At 41.5% G+C, this 16,957-nt stretch overlaps 1 protein-coding gene across 7 annotated transcripts in view; it reads right to left on the bottom strand.

Annotated features, from left to right (window-relative positions):
- The window catches only part of LOC136678192 (EGF-like repeat and discoidin I-like domain-containing protein 3), a 251,499-nt gene extending 243,684 nt beyond the window's left edge, over positions 1-7,815 (bottom strand). For 3 of the 7 annotated variants that reach the window (XM_066656135.1, XM_066656136.1, XM_066656137.1), the window contains exon 1: positions 7,417-7,814. In XM_066656135.1, coding sequence (XP_066512232.1) covers positions 7,417-7,492 — 76 coding nt within the window. In that variant the 5' untranslated portion in view covers positions 7,493-7,814. Of the gene's footprint in view, positions 1-7,416 lie in introns of all 7 variants that reach the window. The other 4 variants (XM_066656133.1, XM_066656134.1, XM_066656138.1 and 1 more) reach the window with 2 other exon arrangements.
- Between the last annotated feature and the right edge of the window lie 9,142 nt (positions 7,816-16,957).

The following is a 16,957-nucleotide window of genomic DNA, read 5'->3' as shown; positions in this document are numbered from 1 at the left end:
TGGCTCTTTTAATCCCATGTTTTCAAATTCACCAAAAACTGACTAGAGAGAGCAAGAGCAACATGACAACGAGGGCAGCATGGCTTCCTGTAAAATCAGGAAAGTTGATGTAGAAACAGATCTTTTGAAGATAGACAGAGCACTTTTTGTTCATTCTTCCCACAGCTGGTTTTAAATCAGTGGGTTCTGCATGTTCGAAAAGTATGGTATTAGTCAAAGGCAGCAATGTAAATCTCCATTCTAAGACAAGGCATGAATCTTGAGCAATGGACCTCTGAAGGGAAGAAATTTTAGCAACTGGGCCTCACTAAATTTAAAAGAAATACCTCTGCTATATGTAACTGGTTTGTTTCTTTATAATACATGAACTCACGTGGATAAGGTGTTCAACTGTGCACATATTAATATAATTGTGAAAGAACATATGCAATGAAATGCAATACTCTACAGCAGCTCCACTAAGGTCAATGCAACCTTTGTAAAACATGGGATAGAAGAACACACCAGCACTGGGCTGTGGAGCAGGGGAACTCCAGAGTAAATACTTACACTGTATGAAAAACTGTCACTATGGTGGTACTCTCAGGGATACATATTCATACCTTTAGTTAGGGAATAAAACTGTACATTTTAAATTGTTGTTGACCTTCAAACACTGTATATTTACAGTGTTTGTACCTTTAGTGACCAATAATGTACCTATCCCGTATCATATTTCTGAGAGTGTAGATCTCTAATACTTGTTACATCTTTGGAATCGTGAAGTACCATGACTCAGGGTACTGACAGGGACAGGCATTAGGCATCTCACACAGTGTCCTCATGACTATCAAATAAATCTATACTTATAATAAAACACATAAATGTTTTCTTTGTTTTATGCAAACATGGAATACCCCTTTAAGTCAGAGCCATTTCCCACACTATGGAACATCACAAAGGATTGGAGATGTGCATTTATGTTCAGCTTCAAGGCCTCCTTGGAATCAAAGCCCTATACACATTAACATTTCAAAACTGGCTTCGATTGTGCTGCGCATTTGCAGAAATATAGGCTAATGAAGCGTGCTGAGGGTATTAACAGCATTCCCCTGATTCCCACCCTGCACAGAGCTTAACGTTTTCTCGTTCTCACAGAAGCGCTCGCAATTTCAGTCCTGCAATTAAAGCGTAAATGTCGCGCCGCAGACCTGGAAGGACATGAGAGGAACCCTCCACTCTAATGAAGTGGCCATATGATGCTGGCAGCAAGGTTAAAGCATGCTGGGATTAGGACCTCTGCTATAAGCGCTTAAGGAGCCAAGGATCATCCAACCATCACAAATTGGTCTTGCACTCGCCACACCAGTCTATTACAGGGGCGCTAACTAAGAAAAGGTGCTAGGGTTAGTGCTTATATGTAGCACCCACATCTCTAGGAGGTCACACAATGCCAGAGTGCTACTGCTCTCAAAGAAGACGGTTCTTCGAGAGTTCTGGTTTAAAGACACACAAGAGATTTTATATGCAACCCTCTGTAGGCTTATATTGTCATTTGCATGTTGAAATAGCTTGATGGGAAATGTGTTGGATATGGTGCTACATGTCCAAACTGGACATTGTCCATATTTGGTGCTACTCAGAACTCTTTTCCAAATGTTTCTTTATTATTATTTGCTGTCCAAGTAAAAACTGTATCTCCATTTTTGTCCATTTGTAATTTACTACATTGTTTAAACACAACAATGAATGAATGAATGAACCAATAGACATGCTCCAAAACATAACCAATAACCTGTAAAGTTACTATAAAACTGTGAGCTATTTCATTATTAACATTGTGTTTAACCCTAAACTAACCCTAGTGAAATTTTTACTTTTATATGAATGTTATACATTGTCAGAAAAGAAAGTCCACCATTTTTCACAAGAAGTAGATTATTCATGTCCTATCAATAGTACAGCATTGGTCTTAAAGTCCAGTTGGGTCAATTACATTCTCCGCTCCAGAAATAACATTGAATATATTTACATTTTCTTAATAAAATAAATATATTTTAATAATAATAATAATAATAATAATAATAATAATAATAATAAAATGAAGTCTTGATTTGAAATAAGATAAATAAGATAGGATGTTTATTCAAATTAAAACAAAATATCATACAAGTATTTCGCCTTTTTAACAGGTACTAAGACTTACAACTGAGGATCCCACTAATAGTGATTTTTCTGAGTGTATTACAGCATAATTACACAGTAACATGATTTTACATCATTTGTTCCATGATATATTACATTGATACTGCATTTTCACACTGTATGTATCCATGGCAAACACTGACAAAGTGTTGATGAAAAAAGCTTGTTATTTTGAATGACATATAAAACATAAAATGTAATATATTTTGTTTTATGATCACAAATGTGGTCATTGTTTAAAAGCTAGAATCCAAGCTTTTCTGACAACATTCCACAACTACTCATTTCTATATTTCTTTTGATAGGCTATGAATGAGAAACAAATGATATTACTGGCAATATCTCCTACTTCTAAAATTAAAACCAGCAATATTGGAAATGCACTCTTTAAAGGCTTTAACACAGATCCAGAAAGAAATATATTATCCTTGTTGGGACAAAATGATATATCTCCATTGTTGTTATTTTCCATTTTGAAAATGCCCCTTTGGAACCAACTTTATTAACTGGAGCAATAAAAGTAGTCCTTAGTACATTGGAATAAGTCTTTCATTATCTTCCTTTCAAAGGTCAGCTTTTTTGCTCATACTGTTACCAATATTGAACTGCAAGGTCAATATGCTAAGTTCAATATATATACACTTTATCAGTAAGAGGCTTGTATTGACTTTATTGATGACTGAAACAGACGTTAAAACTGGATACTAAACACCCACCTCTGACCCTATTGACCCTCTGAGAAAAGAACAAAAGCAAGCACAAACATTCAAGTCTGTATGTTCCTTTTAGTCAACAAAGCAGCTGTGTAAGCGTAGTCAAGGTGGATCTAGCATTTTTCACCAGTGACACTATCTATATGACTGAGACTGGAAAAGATACAGCAAGCCTTAACCTCAAACAGGCCCCATTACCGCCCACAAATAGATTTCTCTGAACAAAGCGTCTCTTGTCATCATGTAGTGTTATTTCACGCTCTGTCTGGAGCATCTGGCGAGCAAAACACAATGCCATTGAATCAGGCGCCCAGACGCCAAACCGAGCCGCTGATATATTGCATAATGGCACAGAAAAATGCGGCGGGCCCTACCTGCAGGTGGAAGTTTATGGAGGATCTATTTGTTTGCGCCAGTAGCATGTGACACTGCCAATGGGTTATTTGTCAGGAATTGCCTTCAACGATACAGGCTGAGGTTGTGAGCATCAATATGAGGACCAGAGGCACTGAACCCTGTCGTGTTGAGGGCAAAACAGGGGGAAGATGATTGACTTCTTCAGCCTCATTGCTCATATTCAGCATAGGTCAGCCGCAATATCACAGACGCCACCGAGGCTATTAAACCTTAAAATATCAATTTCATCTGTGATGGAAAAAAAAACCTGTGTCCTCCAAAAGACGGGAAAAAATCCAAATTTTTCATGAAAGTCAGTGGATTCTTTTTATTATTCTTTTTTTTTCTATGTCTATTGATTGATTAATCATGAAAATTACACACAGTGTGAAGGGAATCTGACATTTTAAAATTGCTTCAAGAAATAAATACAAAAATGGAGATTCAGGTGTTGCCACAAAAGCACTAAAAGGAAAATGCAGAGAAATGTTGTTGATGAACTACGAATATTCATTCATTCATCTTCTGTGTCTGTTTCATCCTGAGCAGAATCGCTGTGGGTCAATAGTCTACCCTGGACAGAGCGCCAGCTCATCATCGTACATTCACCCAATCACTCAATCACTCACACCTGTGAAAACCCTGTTCACACCTGTAGACAGTTTCACACACTCACACAATCACTCAGTCACTCACACCTGTGGATAATTCAATCACTCACCCAGTCACTCACACCTGTGTACAGTTTCACACTCTCACCCAGTCACCCACACGCTCACACCTGTGGACAGTTTCACACACTCACCCAGTCACACACACACTCACACATGTGGACAGTTTCACACACTCACCCAGTCACACACACACTCACACCTGTGGACAGTTTCACACATTCACCCAGTCACTCGCACACTCACACCTGTGGACAGTTTCACACACTCACCCAGTGACTCACATATTCACACCTGTGGACAGTTTCACACACTCACCCAGTCACTCACACACTCACACCTGTGGATAAATCACACACTCACCCAGTCACTCACACACTCACACCTGTGGATAAATCACACACTCACCCAGTCACTCACACACATAAACCTGTGGACAGTTTCACACACTCACCCAGTCACTCACACATAAACATGTGTGTTTCACACACTCACCCAGTCACTCACACACTCACACCTGTGGACAGTTTCACACACTCACCCAGTCACTCACACACTCACACCTGTGGACAGTTTCACACACTCACCCAGTCACTCACACATAAACCTGTGGACGGTTTCACACACTCTCTCAGTCACTCACAAATTCACCCTTGTTGACAATTTCACACAGCCAATCCACCATGTGTTTTTGCATCATGGTCGAAAACCCGAGCACCCAGGATAAACCCACACAGACAGAGGAAGTACCCACCAAAGTGTGACCCAAAGTGAGGACCGAAATCAGGACCCAGAGCTGTGTGGTAACATAATAGTGCCACCCCTCAGAACTCAACCTACATAATTAAATATAATTGCGCATTATAATAACAAGGTATTTGTTCCCTTTTTGCCTTTTTATGCCATTCAGCCTCTGGAGCATTAGAACAATCAGGCCCTGATGTGGGGTGATTAACTCTGGATCACAATCCACACTTTAACTCACTCCAAATGTAGTTGATGGAGATTCATCACTCCAGAGAATGTCGCCCCCGCCCCTCCACAGACCAAAAGACAAAACAGATGATCCAGTTCCATAGGACTAACACTGAGGGGAAGCCATTGCTGATATCACTTCACCAGGATGAAAATAAATACATGAATAGAACCTGTATGCAGTGACTGTGCCACTTGGCGGATGTGCCAATTCACCCCTTGAAGTGTGTCAAATCGCCTGACTCTCTGAAAGCACTGTGATTAACTGAAGAACTCTCTTTGGTTCTTTTTGTGCAGGGAATCCATTATGTTAAGAGGAAGTGGGCTGCTCGCTGCAGAGATGTGAGGAAGCTAAGGGGGCAAACGCAGTCACCATTATTAAAACTTCACATACAGAGAAATGATTTTTATGTTTTCTTTTTACTTTTGCCGGTCTGTATTTGTCGGTGTGCAAGGGAAACTGCAAATGTGGGGAATAAATGTCTGTCCCACATTCATCTGCCTCCCACATCTCTTCTCCAGAGCCTTCTCTTAAAGGTGCCACTTTTAAGAAGGTCTGGGATAAGCACCACAGAACTGCTACAGCTGCAAAGGTATATCATCATGTGCATGAAAAAGAGGCAGATGAAATGGAATGAAAAGGAACATACAGCAGCTTGTCGGTGTTGCTGCAGTCGCAATAAAATCGGAGACAATAGTTTTGCTCATGTCCCTATCACACCACAGCCAACGCTCTCCCACAGGGCTCCGGCAGAAAGAAGTACAGCATATTCCAGCCGTTCCCTGCTCCTGCCTGAAAGATTTTCTAATCAAAAGAAGGGCTTTGCCTTTCAGCTCATCCCTATTACTTTCAGAGCCAATCAGCCAGCAGCTCGCACACTGAAGAGCTGTATGATGACGGACAGAAAGACTGAGAGCCAATGAGCAGTGACTTCAGATACAAGGACCTTAAACAAAACAGTGGTTCATCATCTAAAGACTCTGAGGACTCTGGAGGTATCCACAGATGAATGAATGAATTAACTAATGACTACAGAGAAATTAAATTAAATATAAACATGTTTAAATAAGTAAATAAGCAAACAAACATAAACTTTAAACAATAGTTGCAAACAAGTGAGCACAACGTATTAATTTATAATATACAACTTGAATTTAAAATAACGAGGGGATGAAACAAAAACATGCAAAAACGTTTGATGGCGCTGATCAAATCAGCCGATCAAATGTTGTCTGTCAGGAGACCAATGAAAATGGGAGCTATAAATATGAAATATGATCACGGTTTTACTTATTTAGTTTTCTCTGGCAATGTTTGCTGAGTTCAACTTGAAAAATCAACAAAACACATGGTTTGATCCAAATGTTTGCACACTGTATAAATACATCAATAAACACATAAGCAACTTATTAAAAAAACTACTGTTATCTATAGCACCAGAAGTTGATGATGAAAATGTGTGTACCACACTGCAAAATACCTTGAACACACACACACACACACACACACACACACACACTTAAACTACCCCTTCACCCCAAAAACCAGCAAAGTGACAGACCCTCAGTGACATAACTTAGTCAGTGGGTGTGGGTGAGGTGATGTTCGGACCCCTAACTGGGACACAGGGACACCGCTGTCACAACTGTACTTCCATAACTCCATAAGATCTCATTTCTGAACCAGTCCCCATCAACACACACACACACACACACACACACACACACACACACACGCACACACACACACGCACATACAGCTTTGATATTAATGACCTCCCAGTTATTGACACATAACATTTTCCAATAAAACCCTTCAGAACCTGCACCAAGTATTATTCATATTCCTCACTCAGTTCGTCATGACGAGTTTAAAGATGTACACATCCGGGTTCAGATTAGAAATAAGTTTTGTTTTTTATTACAGTATTTTATTACTTAATTATACAATTATTATACTATTTAAGAGCATGTTGCGCAATTTGATTTTAAAATGTATAGATATAACTATAATAATAATAATAATAATAATAATAATAAATAAACAAATAAAAATAGTAATTCCCAGATAATCACCAAACTAAAGACATCGCTACTCCTTCTCATCCGAAATACAGCCCGTAGTCTACAGCCGAGCGCTAAACGCTGACCACCTGCCTCGCTCGGGGCACCAAAACGCTGATCAAACTCAGCATCAGCTTAAACGATCATCGCCTCCCCGACCCCCACCCCCGAAATGTTGTAACGGAGCTTTGAGGGTCGTCTAAGTCTCGGCTCAGGCAGTGACTGTTTGGACTGACCTCAGTGTTTGGGGTCACGCGCGGCGGGACAGATGTGTGTGTGTGTGTGTTTGGTCTAATCCCCTGAACTTTGAGGATCCCTCTCATCCGTCTTTATCCTCACTCCTGCCAATACAGCGCGAGAGGGGGAGAAAAAAAGTGCGCGAGCCCTGACTCGAGGGCGCGCGCCTGACTCACCTTTGGCGGTATGCGGGACTGCCGCGCTCACGCAGAGGACAACGGAGACGGAGACGAGCAGCGGTCCCATCCTCATCGCGGACAGCCGCGGTAACTTCACTCCTCGCGGTCGAGTAGCTCCTCGCGCGCAGGTGCTGCCCCCCGGGCGGAGGAAGAGGGGTAGGAGGAGAAAAGAGGAGTAAATAAATGAAGGTGATGAAGCGCAGCAATTCCGGGCGCGTCTCGCGCTGATGCTGGTGGCGGTACCGCAGTGGCGCGCGAAGCCCGAGCCAGTAGTCCGCGCGGGAGTCGCACGCACACACACACACAAGCACACACACACACACTCTCACTCTGCGAGGCACAATCGGACGACGACTCGGTGCGCGTGCACGAGCGCCGGAGACCAGGAGAGACTGGAGCGGTGCGCGCTGCCACAACGCTCACTAATACACACGCGCTCGAGCAGCGGCGCTGTGCTACTGATAGAAAAAAAAAAGAAAAAGAAAAAAAGAAAAGCAACTCCAAGCCCCGCCCCACGCGCACGTGCAGAGAGCGAGAGAGAGAGAGAGAGAGAGAGAGAGAGAGAGAGAGAGAGAGAGAGAGAGAGAATAACGTGGCAGAGTTATACAGAAACAGTAAATGTCACAGAACAGAAAACAGATGAGATAAAGTGGGAGAGAGAGAGAGAGAGAGAGAGAGAGAGAGAGAGAGAGAGAGAGAAGAGAGTGAGAGAAGAAAATAAAATAAAGGTTGGGAGAGAAAGGACATAAAATTAGATGATAGCTAGATAGATAGATAGATAGATAGATAGATAGATAGATAGATAGATAGATAGATAGATAGTGCGAGAGAGGTGATTTAGAGAATTTGAGATGGAAAAGAGAGATAAAAAAGTTTGTGTGTAGGCTGAGGGGGAGAAGGTAAGACAGAGAGAGTAGCAGTGAGTGAGTGAGAGAGAGAGAGAGAGAGAGAGAGAGAGAGAAAGAGAGAGAGAAAGTAAGAGTGAAAGAGCAAGTGTCAGAGAAGGTGAGTGAGAGAGAGGGCGAGAGAGTGAGTGACAGAGTCAGCAAGAGAGAGTGATAAAGAGTGAGAGGGAGAGAGAGAGAAAGCGTGAGAGTGAGAGAGAGAGAGAGAATAACTAAGGAGATATTGTGAGAGAAATAGAAGATAGATAGATAGATAGATAGATAGATAGATAGATAGATAGATAGATAGATAGATAGATAGATAGATAGATAGATAGAGAGAATGAGTGACAGAGTGAGAGCAAGAGAAAGTGACAGAGTGAGAGAGCGAGAGAGAGAGACAGGGAGAGAGCGAGTATCAGAGAAATTGAGAGAGAGAAGGCGAAAGTGAGTGACAGAGTGAGCGAGAGATTGAGTGACAGAGTGTGTGAGAGAGTGAGTGTGACAGAGAGAGACAGAAAGTGAGAGAGTGAGTGACATAGTGAGTGAGAGAGAGAGCGACAGAGAGTGGGTGCGAGAGACTGACAGAGAGAGGGAGAGAGAGCGAGGGGGTTTAAATGATAGGTTTATATCATGTCCAGTCTATTTTAGGTGCACTCTCACAGGTGCTCAGTCTTCAGTCAGTGGACAGATGGACAGAGACACCTGTGGAGTGTTACAGATGTGAAGCGGGACTGGAGCGTGTTTTTGTGGAGTCTGAAAGATGAGCGCTTTATCTGATGGTGACAGTTGTGGTGGTCTCGGTCCCGTGTGGCTGTTTTAGAGCCTCTCTTCTCTATATCTTTAACAAACAGGTTGAACTTCAGTTTTGAGAATAGATGTTTATTTCTGGACTTGTTTTTTTTTTCTTTAGACTATGACTTTACTGAAGGGAACTATTACACATCTCACCCAGAGAAACTGCCATTTTAACTGGAGGTTATATACTAAGGGTGGTCTCTTACCTGCAGAGTAGAGTACACATATCTCTGAGTGTAAAGCATGTTAGTTTGTATCTCTGAAATCCAACCAGGTTAACACTTAACACACTTTCACTCCTGTGAAAAACATCAGGGATATGATTCAGCAAAAACAATAACCCTGTTAAGCTCTATGTTCCGCCACATCATTAAACGTTACATCACATAAACCATGCAATAATGAGGGCACCCAGCGTTCATACACTATACTCATCATTTGTTAAAGAAGGTCCTCTGTCAGGGGGCAGTCAAGCTCACAGAGTGATGGAGCTCGGTAGGAATAATTACTCTGTGTTACAGTGTATACCCTAGAGATCCACTGGCTGCTAAATACAGAGCTTAATTAACGTCAAACAAGTGACTGATCTCAGGACGTTGAAGTATACCTTTGCACTTCGACATCATCAAAAAAAGAGTGCTGTCAAAAGATTCAGAATCTAAGCAACATCTTCAGGGAATAGTCGAAATAATCTCTCTCTCTCTCTCTCTCTCTCTCTCTCTCTGTCTTTCTCTAAACACTGCTCTGTTCTCTAATAGATGTGGGGAACCTTTAGGGAAATCCACAGCCTTCATTTTCTGAAATGGAGCATGGTGGATGAAGCTCAAAGTGCATTTCCATTACTAACTCATGCTGAAAAACAACAGGTTTCTGAGCAGTTGTTACAACAGAAAGTTTCCCATCTACTTGTTTTATGCAAATGTACAACATCTGCATACCAAAACTGGATTGAACATTCCAGAATTCTGAAAAAAGGCATAGTAAGGCAAAATTGTAACATTGGAATAATTAACCTCTATGAAAATGTTTTTGAAAAATATTTATACTCTCAAGGTGATGAAAACAGATGTTTTGTGGGCTTTTTCCAAGGGCTACATAAATAATTTTGACCAAATCCGTAAGTGATGACCTCGTAGATATGAAAATTAGATCAGAAGAACTATAGCAACTAATGTGGGCACAGAGCAAGCAAAGAAATAACAAGTTCTTCAGATTTTACTGCATATACAAATAAGCAGCAGCCCAGATTTTCCAAACTTTTCTTGATTAAGATTCATAGTAGTTTTAGATTTTATGACTAAGCTCCCGTCCACTGGTGGCACTGTTTCGTGAAATCCACATAAACTCTTAGAGCTTGGAGTAGACAGGAACAGCACCTGTTCTAGCTGAAAGTTACACAGGAGACAGTATTACTCCTTTTAACTTTTTGGAGCTTAGATTTAGGCTTAGGGTTAGAGTTATGGTTAGGGCTAGGATTAGGTTTATGGCTGAAGCATGTCAGAAATCCATGTGTACATCTGTGAAATGTGAACTACCTTGAGACCAAACTGGAAGAAAGTGTCAGACTGCAGGACAGTACATGTTTGGGAATGGCAGAAATGTTGTTTGCTATTTTCATGTCTGGCTGAGTCACAAACCCAAGCCCTTTTGTATAAAAGCAGATAGGACACTCAACAAGGTTAAAGTAGCTGTGAATAAATGTATAGATATATAGGTCTGATTCATTTCTGCTTTCCGATTCATTTGAGCTAGGGTGACCAGACGTCCTCTTTTACCCAGATATGTCCTCTTTTTTAGACTTAAAAAAATGTCCGGGCGGAATTTTACAAACGTCCGGGATTTTGTTTTTCTAGAGCTTACATAGAACTTCGAGAAGCGTTTCGTTCACAAACTAGTCCCGCCCTCCCCTACTCCGTTTGGTTCGCTTGAGTGAGAAGGGGGCGTGGTGAAGTAGCCTAAAATCTTCTGATTGGACGGTCTGACTGTAGAGCTACCGTTATTGGTCGATAACCTTCTCTGTAAACATTTACTTGGTAAGTCTGCACGTCAGTAGTCCTTGTTTACGTCAGGCAAAGCTCATGTACCTACCCTCATCTCGAGCAGCTATGCCGAAACGTAAATGTAAGTTCTTGGATGAATTAAAAAAGAAATTCCCATGTTTTCTGTAGCAAATAAAGGTGTAAAGGACCTAAAAGCACACATAGGTTCAGCTAAGCATACAACGGCACCGAGGGGCGTGACCTAACCCCCCCAGGCCAGTGTCCTCTTTTTCACCATCTCAGATCTGGTCACCCTATTTGAGCTATCCTATTAAAAGAATCCAAACTGAAAATGAATTGGCTGAATAGCTCTGATATACTCTTTATATTTGACTGTTGAAAAGAATTGCTGTGGGGAACTATATATATCCCTGTTTGTTCTGTAACTTTGCTTCATAAAACATTTTGGAAAGTTATTACCAGTTTCAAATTATTATTTTTTTTGGTTCATAAAACAATGAAGATATATTTAAACATAATGTCAAACATCAAAGATAAAACATCCAAGTTCATAAGTTAATTGATGTATTTAACATGGATATCATGAAGCCCTAATTCAAACGATTGAAAACGGTATACAAAAGGGGTAACTTTTGTGTGAGGCGTGTCCGTACAAGACTGCCATGAATTGCTATGCTATGATTTTTTCTGCCAACGGCAATTAATACTCCCTTTGTCATTGCCTTGGCCCGGGCTGTGGGTTTTGATGTTGCACCAGGCTAAATATCATCTCACACATCTCAAGCACTGTTCATACAGATGTTTTCAGAGTAAAACTGTTGATCTGGGGTCTAGGAATGCAGTTTCTTAAGGGGATGCTGCATTGCATTTACTGATAAGGTCAGACATGTTAATTTTAGAAGTTCCTTAATGGTTCCTTGGCTTGGAAAATGTTCCAAACGTTCTTTACACTCACGCTCTTCACAACTCATTTTAGAAACAAGAGTCTTAATGGCATGGCTTTTTGGGAAATCAAGATAAAATACAGCATTGCTTCAACAAAACCTTTTAAATAGTGTAGGGGGTCTTTGTTAACAGAACAGACAACAAAGAAAGTTATTTGTTCTCCATGGTCATGCAGTCAACAAAGCCTTTGACCACTGCTGTTGTCTGAATTCAATTTGCATCAAATTGTTGTACCCCTGACCTCTCCATTAGCCCTTGTTTGCATTTGAGTTATAGATGGATCAACTGGATAGCAAACTCTCTGGCCTTTTTCAAGACCCATTCAGAATTGGCTGAATTTATTATTTTTATTTATTTATTTGGTATTTTGTTGTTGTTGTTGTTGTTTTTCCCCCTCTGAGAATCATGATCCCACACTGTTTAGTCAAAGCAGAAACCAGTGTCTGATGTCATACTGATATAAACAAGCTGACATACACAGCCGGGTCTGTGTCCTCTGCCCTGTGTTTTGTCAAAGCATCCATGCCATTTCCAAGCTACAGGAAATGAAAACCCTCCTGTGCCACATTTTGTACAAATCCTGTTTCTTGGTTGTACTCTGTCGACACTAAAACGCAGACCGCCAATGGCTGTCCTTAGGTTTACATCAAATATAGTTTATGGCCAAACTTGTCAACATTTTTTGAAACCTTTATTATCCATTGATTTGCTTTGGGGCGGCATGGTGGTGCAGCAGGTAGTGTCGCAGTTACACAGCTCCAGGGGCCTGGAGGTTGTGGGTTCGATTCCCGCTCCGGGCAACTGTCTGTGAGGAGTTTGGTGTATTCTCCCCGTGTCCGTGTGGGTTTCCTCTGGGTGCTCCGGTTTCCTCCCACAGTCCAAAGACAAATGTTGGTAGGTGGATTGGTGACTCAAAAGTGTCCGTAGGTGTGAGTGTGTGAGTGAATATGTGTCTGTGTTGCTCTGTGAAGGACTGGCGCCCCCTCCAGGGTGTATTCCTGCCTTGCGCCCAATGATTCAAGGTAGGCTCTGGACCCCCCGCGACCCTGAACTGGATAAGGGTTACAGATAATGAATGAATGAAAGATTTGCCTTGGTTTGCTACAATTAATATATCTACTCAGAATGCTGTGCCAGATGCTGGAAAATGTCTGTGAAGGTTTTATGGTCATTAGCACATTTGTGAGGTCAAGTACAGGTGTTTGGTGATTAGTTTTGATTCACAAACTCATTTGAGATGGACTGACATCAATTGGATTGTGTCCTGTGGTCTGATGAGTCCACATTTCAAATAGTTTTCGGAAATCATGGACATCGTGTCCTCCAGCCAAAGAGGGAAAGGACTGTCCAGATTGTTATTAGCACAAAGTTCAAAAGCCAGCATCTCTGATGGTATGTGGGTGTGTTAGTGCCCATGACACGTTTAACTTGCACATCTGTGAAGGGACCATTAATGCTGAAAGGTACATACAGGTTTTGGAGCAACATATACTGCCATCCATGCAACGTCTTTTTCAGGGACCTCCTGCTTATTTCAGCAAGACAAATCCAAGCCACAATCTGCACATGTTACAACAGTGTGGCTTCGTAGTAAGACAGTGCAGGTACTAGACTGGCCTGCCTGCAGTCCAGACCTGTCTCCCACTGAAAGTGTGTGGCGCATTATGAAGCGCAAAATATCACAGTGGAGTTGTACATCAAGCAAGAATGGGAAAGAATTCCACTTACAAAGCTTCAACAATTAGTGTCCTCAGTTCCCAAACACTTATTGAGTATTTTTTAAAAGAAAAGGTGATGTAACACAATGGTAAACATGCCCCTTTTTGGAACGTGTTGCAGGCCTCAAATTCAAAATGATATTTGCAAAAAAAAACAATAAAGTTTATCCATTTGAACATTAAATATCTTGTCTTTGTATTGTATTCAACTGAATGTAGATTTAAAGATTCTGTTTTTATGTTTGTTTTACACAACATCCCAACTTCATCAGAATTGGGGTTGTATTTGAAGTGCTGCATCGGATCTGAAATGCAATTTGGAGGCAAAAAAAATCTGCGTCTGAGCCTATTGCACACTATTTGACTTTTACTCCAACTGTCAACTCTGACTTCAGCAGACTCTGTAGACAAGAGCCGAAAGGTACAGACTGGAAATCTGGGCTAAAATAGAGTTAAAAGTCACATTATTCTTCACATAAAATCAGGGAATTCCATTGGGTCCCCAGTAAGGGCACATTCAAGTAGCTGAATTCACTAGTGATAAGGAGTGGTGAAAAGTGTGTGCATGCTGTGGACTACACTCTAGGTGCACCTGGTTTAATAATGGTGACTATTATTATCTTCAAGCAACTGAAGTGCTTCTCCTATGCTGTCCCTCCTAAAAACCCCCTTTATAAACCCACATTCAATAGCATATAGTAAAGTAGATTCTTTCTAGTTTTGACCTGGTGACCCAACAACTGAATAGATCACACAGTATTTTACCAGAACCTAGTCTAACATGCTGTTTGAGAAAATGTCAAATCACTTACAAAGGGTCATCAAATATTAAACACACCTGATATGTTATTTTTCATTTAATCACTTTAAAAAAGAAAAACATCTAATGGGAGAGAACAAGTGATATGAATACTCCCGTAGCTCATAATATTATATATTGTCATGGCCCACATGCTACCCATTAAGCTGGAATTGTCAGCGGGTATCTGTGAGAAAGTTCTGTTTTTCAAGCCTCTCCCTGTTTAAGTGTTCAGTCTTATTGGCACTTTGTTGTGTGTGAGACAGTATCTCTTGAACCCCTTGGCAGTGGATGGATGGGAGGATGCTGGCTCCCCACAAGTCATCTCCTCTTATTTTTATCTTCTCTTACTTTATCCATTTGGCTGGTTTATTTTCTTTTTTTAAGGAAAAATCTGAAAATCCCAGTAGAGGCAGCCTATAGCCATGTTCATTATGAGAGTGTGTCTAACAGTGCCCAAGGCACCTTGCAAAAAAAAAAAAAAAAAGGGCCAGGCAAGACTAAATTAGAGACAGTGCATTAATTCACCAGAGAATATTATTACATCCACCACACCTTCTTAGATAGCATTGGGGACTCATCCTCTTTGCTCCTCAGTGATCCCTAAACCCCTTTTTCAAAGCCTGCCCTCCAAGGGCCATTGCGTATTGTCTGCCTTTATCGCATATTTTTTTAAAAAAATGCTAAACCCACTGTAAATTGCGACACCGCAATACACATTTGCATCACTTTTTTCACACAAGCTCTAAGGCCAGGGTCTTTTCAACATTCCTGCAATACTCATGCTGGAAAAAAGAGACAGAGCCTTTAACTGGTTTGCACTGAGAACAATTTTTTTTCCAAAGCACTGGAACTGCAGAATCTGTGCTATGCTGCGATGCTGTACTTTCCATCTGTTCCTCTGACACACTGAGCCAAAAGATCTCGCCGGTGGTCTCTTGAGAGCCTGCGCCCTGCATAGCGCCTTTTTCCAAACCTGTGTTTTCATTTTGGAATGTGGTTGGAATGAGTCTCCCACTGATTCCGGGGGCTCCTTTGGGCTTCTGACGATGGCTCCAGCTTGGTTAGCTGCTGTCATGCTCCAAATCCAATTTGTCGGCACATGACATAGTGTAAATAAGGTTAATTCAACTGGACAAGGGCAAGAAAGGTTTAGCTATTCTCCTGATGGAAGGGATTCAGAACATATGTTGGTGGCATGTCACTGAAACCTTCTTCAGAATGAAGTCAGTAGATGTGGGAGTGGATCTTCAGTGGATCCTGCCAGAGGTCTGTGTGGTGTACATCAGGGACACCAGTGTCCCCAATAAAGCGTCTATCTGAGTGTTCTCATTTCAGTCCTGCAGAAGCACATCTGTCATCAAACAGTGATGTGCTCATATAAATGTCCTTTTGTAAGTGACCCCTGCTACACAAGCTTGATGTGTGTATATTGGTGGTGTGGATATTTTTAATGACTGCAATCGACTAAAACATATTTCCCTACCTCTATCTCATCAGATCAACTAAGACACTGCTGGCTGTATGTTGTATGTTGAGCTGCAAGTGGAATAAGGATGGATCAGAAAACCTCTGCAAATTGATGTACATAATAATAATAATAATAATAATAATAATAATAATAATAATAACAATTTTGAGAGTGAGTGACTGGGTGAGTGTGTGAAGTTGTCCACAGGTGTGAGTGTGTGCATGAATGGGTGAGTCTGTGAAATTTTCCACAGGTGTGCGTGACTGGGTGAGTGTGTGAAATTGTCTACAGGTGTGAGTATGTGAGTGACTGGGTGAGTGTTTGAGTGACTGGGTGAGTGTGTAAAATTCTCCACAGGTGTGAGTATGTGAGTGACTGGATGAGTGTGTGAAATTCTCTACAGGTGTGAGTATGTGAGTGACTGGGTGAGTGTGTAAAATTCTCCACAGGTGTGAGTATGTGAGTGATTGGATGAGTGTGTGAAATTCTCTACAGGTGTGAGTATGTGAGTGACTGGGTGAGTGTGTGAAATTCTCCACAGGTGTGAGTATGCGAGTGACTGGATGAGTGTGTGAAATTCTCCACAGGTGTAAGTGTGTGAATGACTGGGTGAGTGTGTGAAACTGTCCACAAATGTGAGTGTGTGCATGACTGGATGAGTGTGTGGAATTCGGTGGCACAGTGGCACAGCTGGGAGTGCCGCAGCTCCAGGGACCTGGAGTTTGGTGTGTTCTCCCTGTGTCCGCATGGGTTTCCTCCTATGGTCCAAAAATACACGTTGGTAGGTGAATTGGTGACTCAAAATTGCCAGTAGGTGTGAATGTGTGAGTGTGTGTCGCCCTGTGAAGGACTGGTGTCCTCTCCAGGGTGTGTTCCTGCCTTGCGCCCAGTGATTCCAGTTATGCTCCGGACTCACCACGGAT

Source organism: Hoplias malabaricus, chromosome Y (assembly GCF_029633855.1).
Source record: "Hoplias malabaricus isolate fHopMal1 chromosome Y, fHopMal1.hap1, whole genome shotgun sequence".
Lineage (NCBI taxonomy): Eukaryota > Metazoa > Chordata > Actinopteri > Characiformes > Erythrinidae > Hoplias > Hoplias malabaricus.
This window is presented reverse-complemented; position numbering and strand designations above follow the sequence as displayed.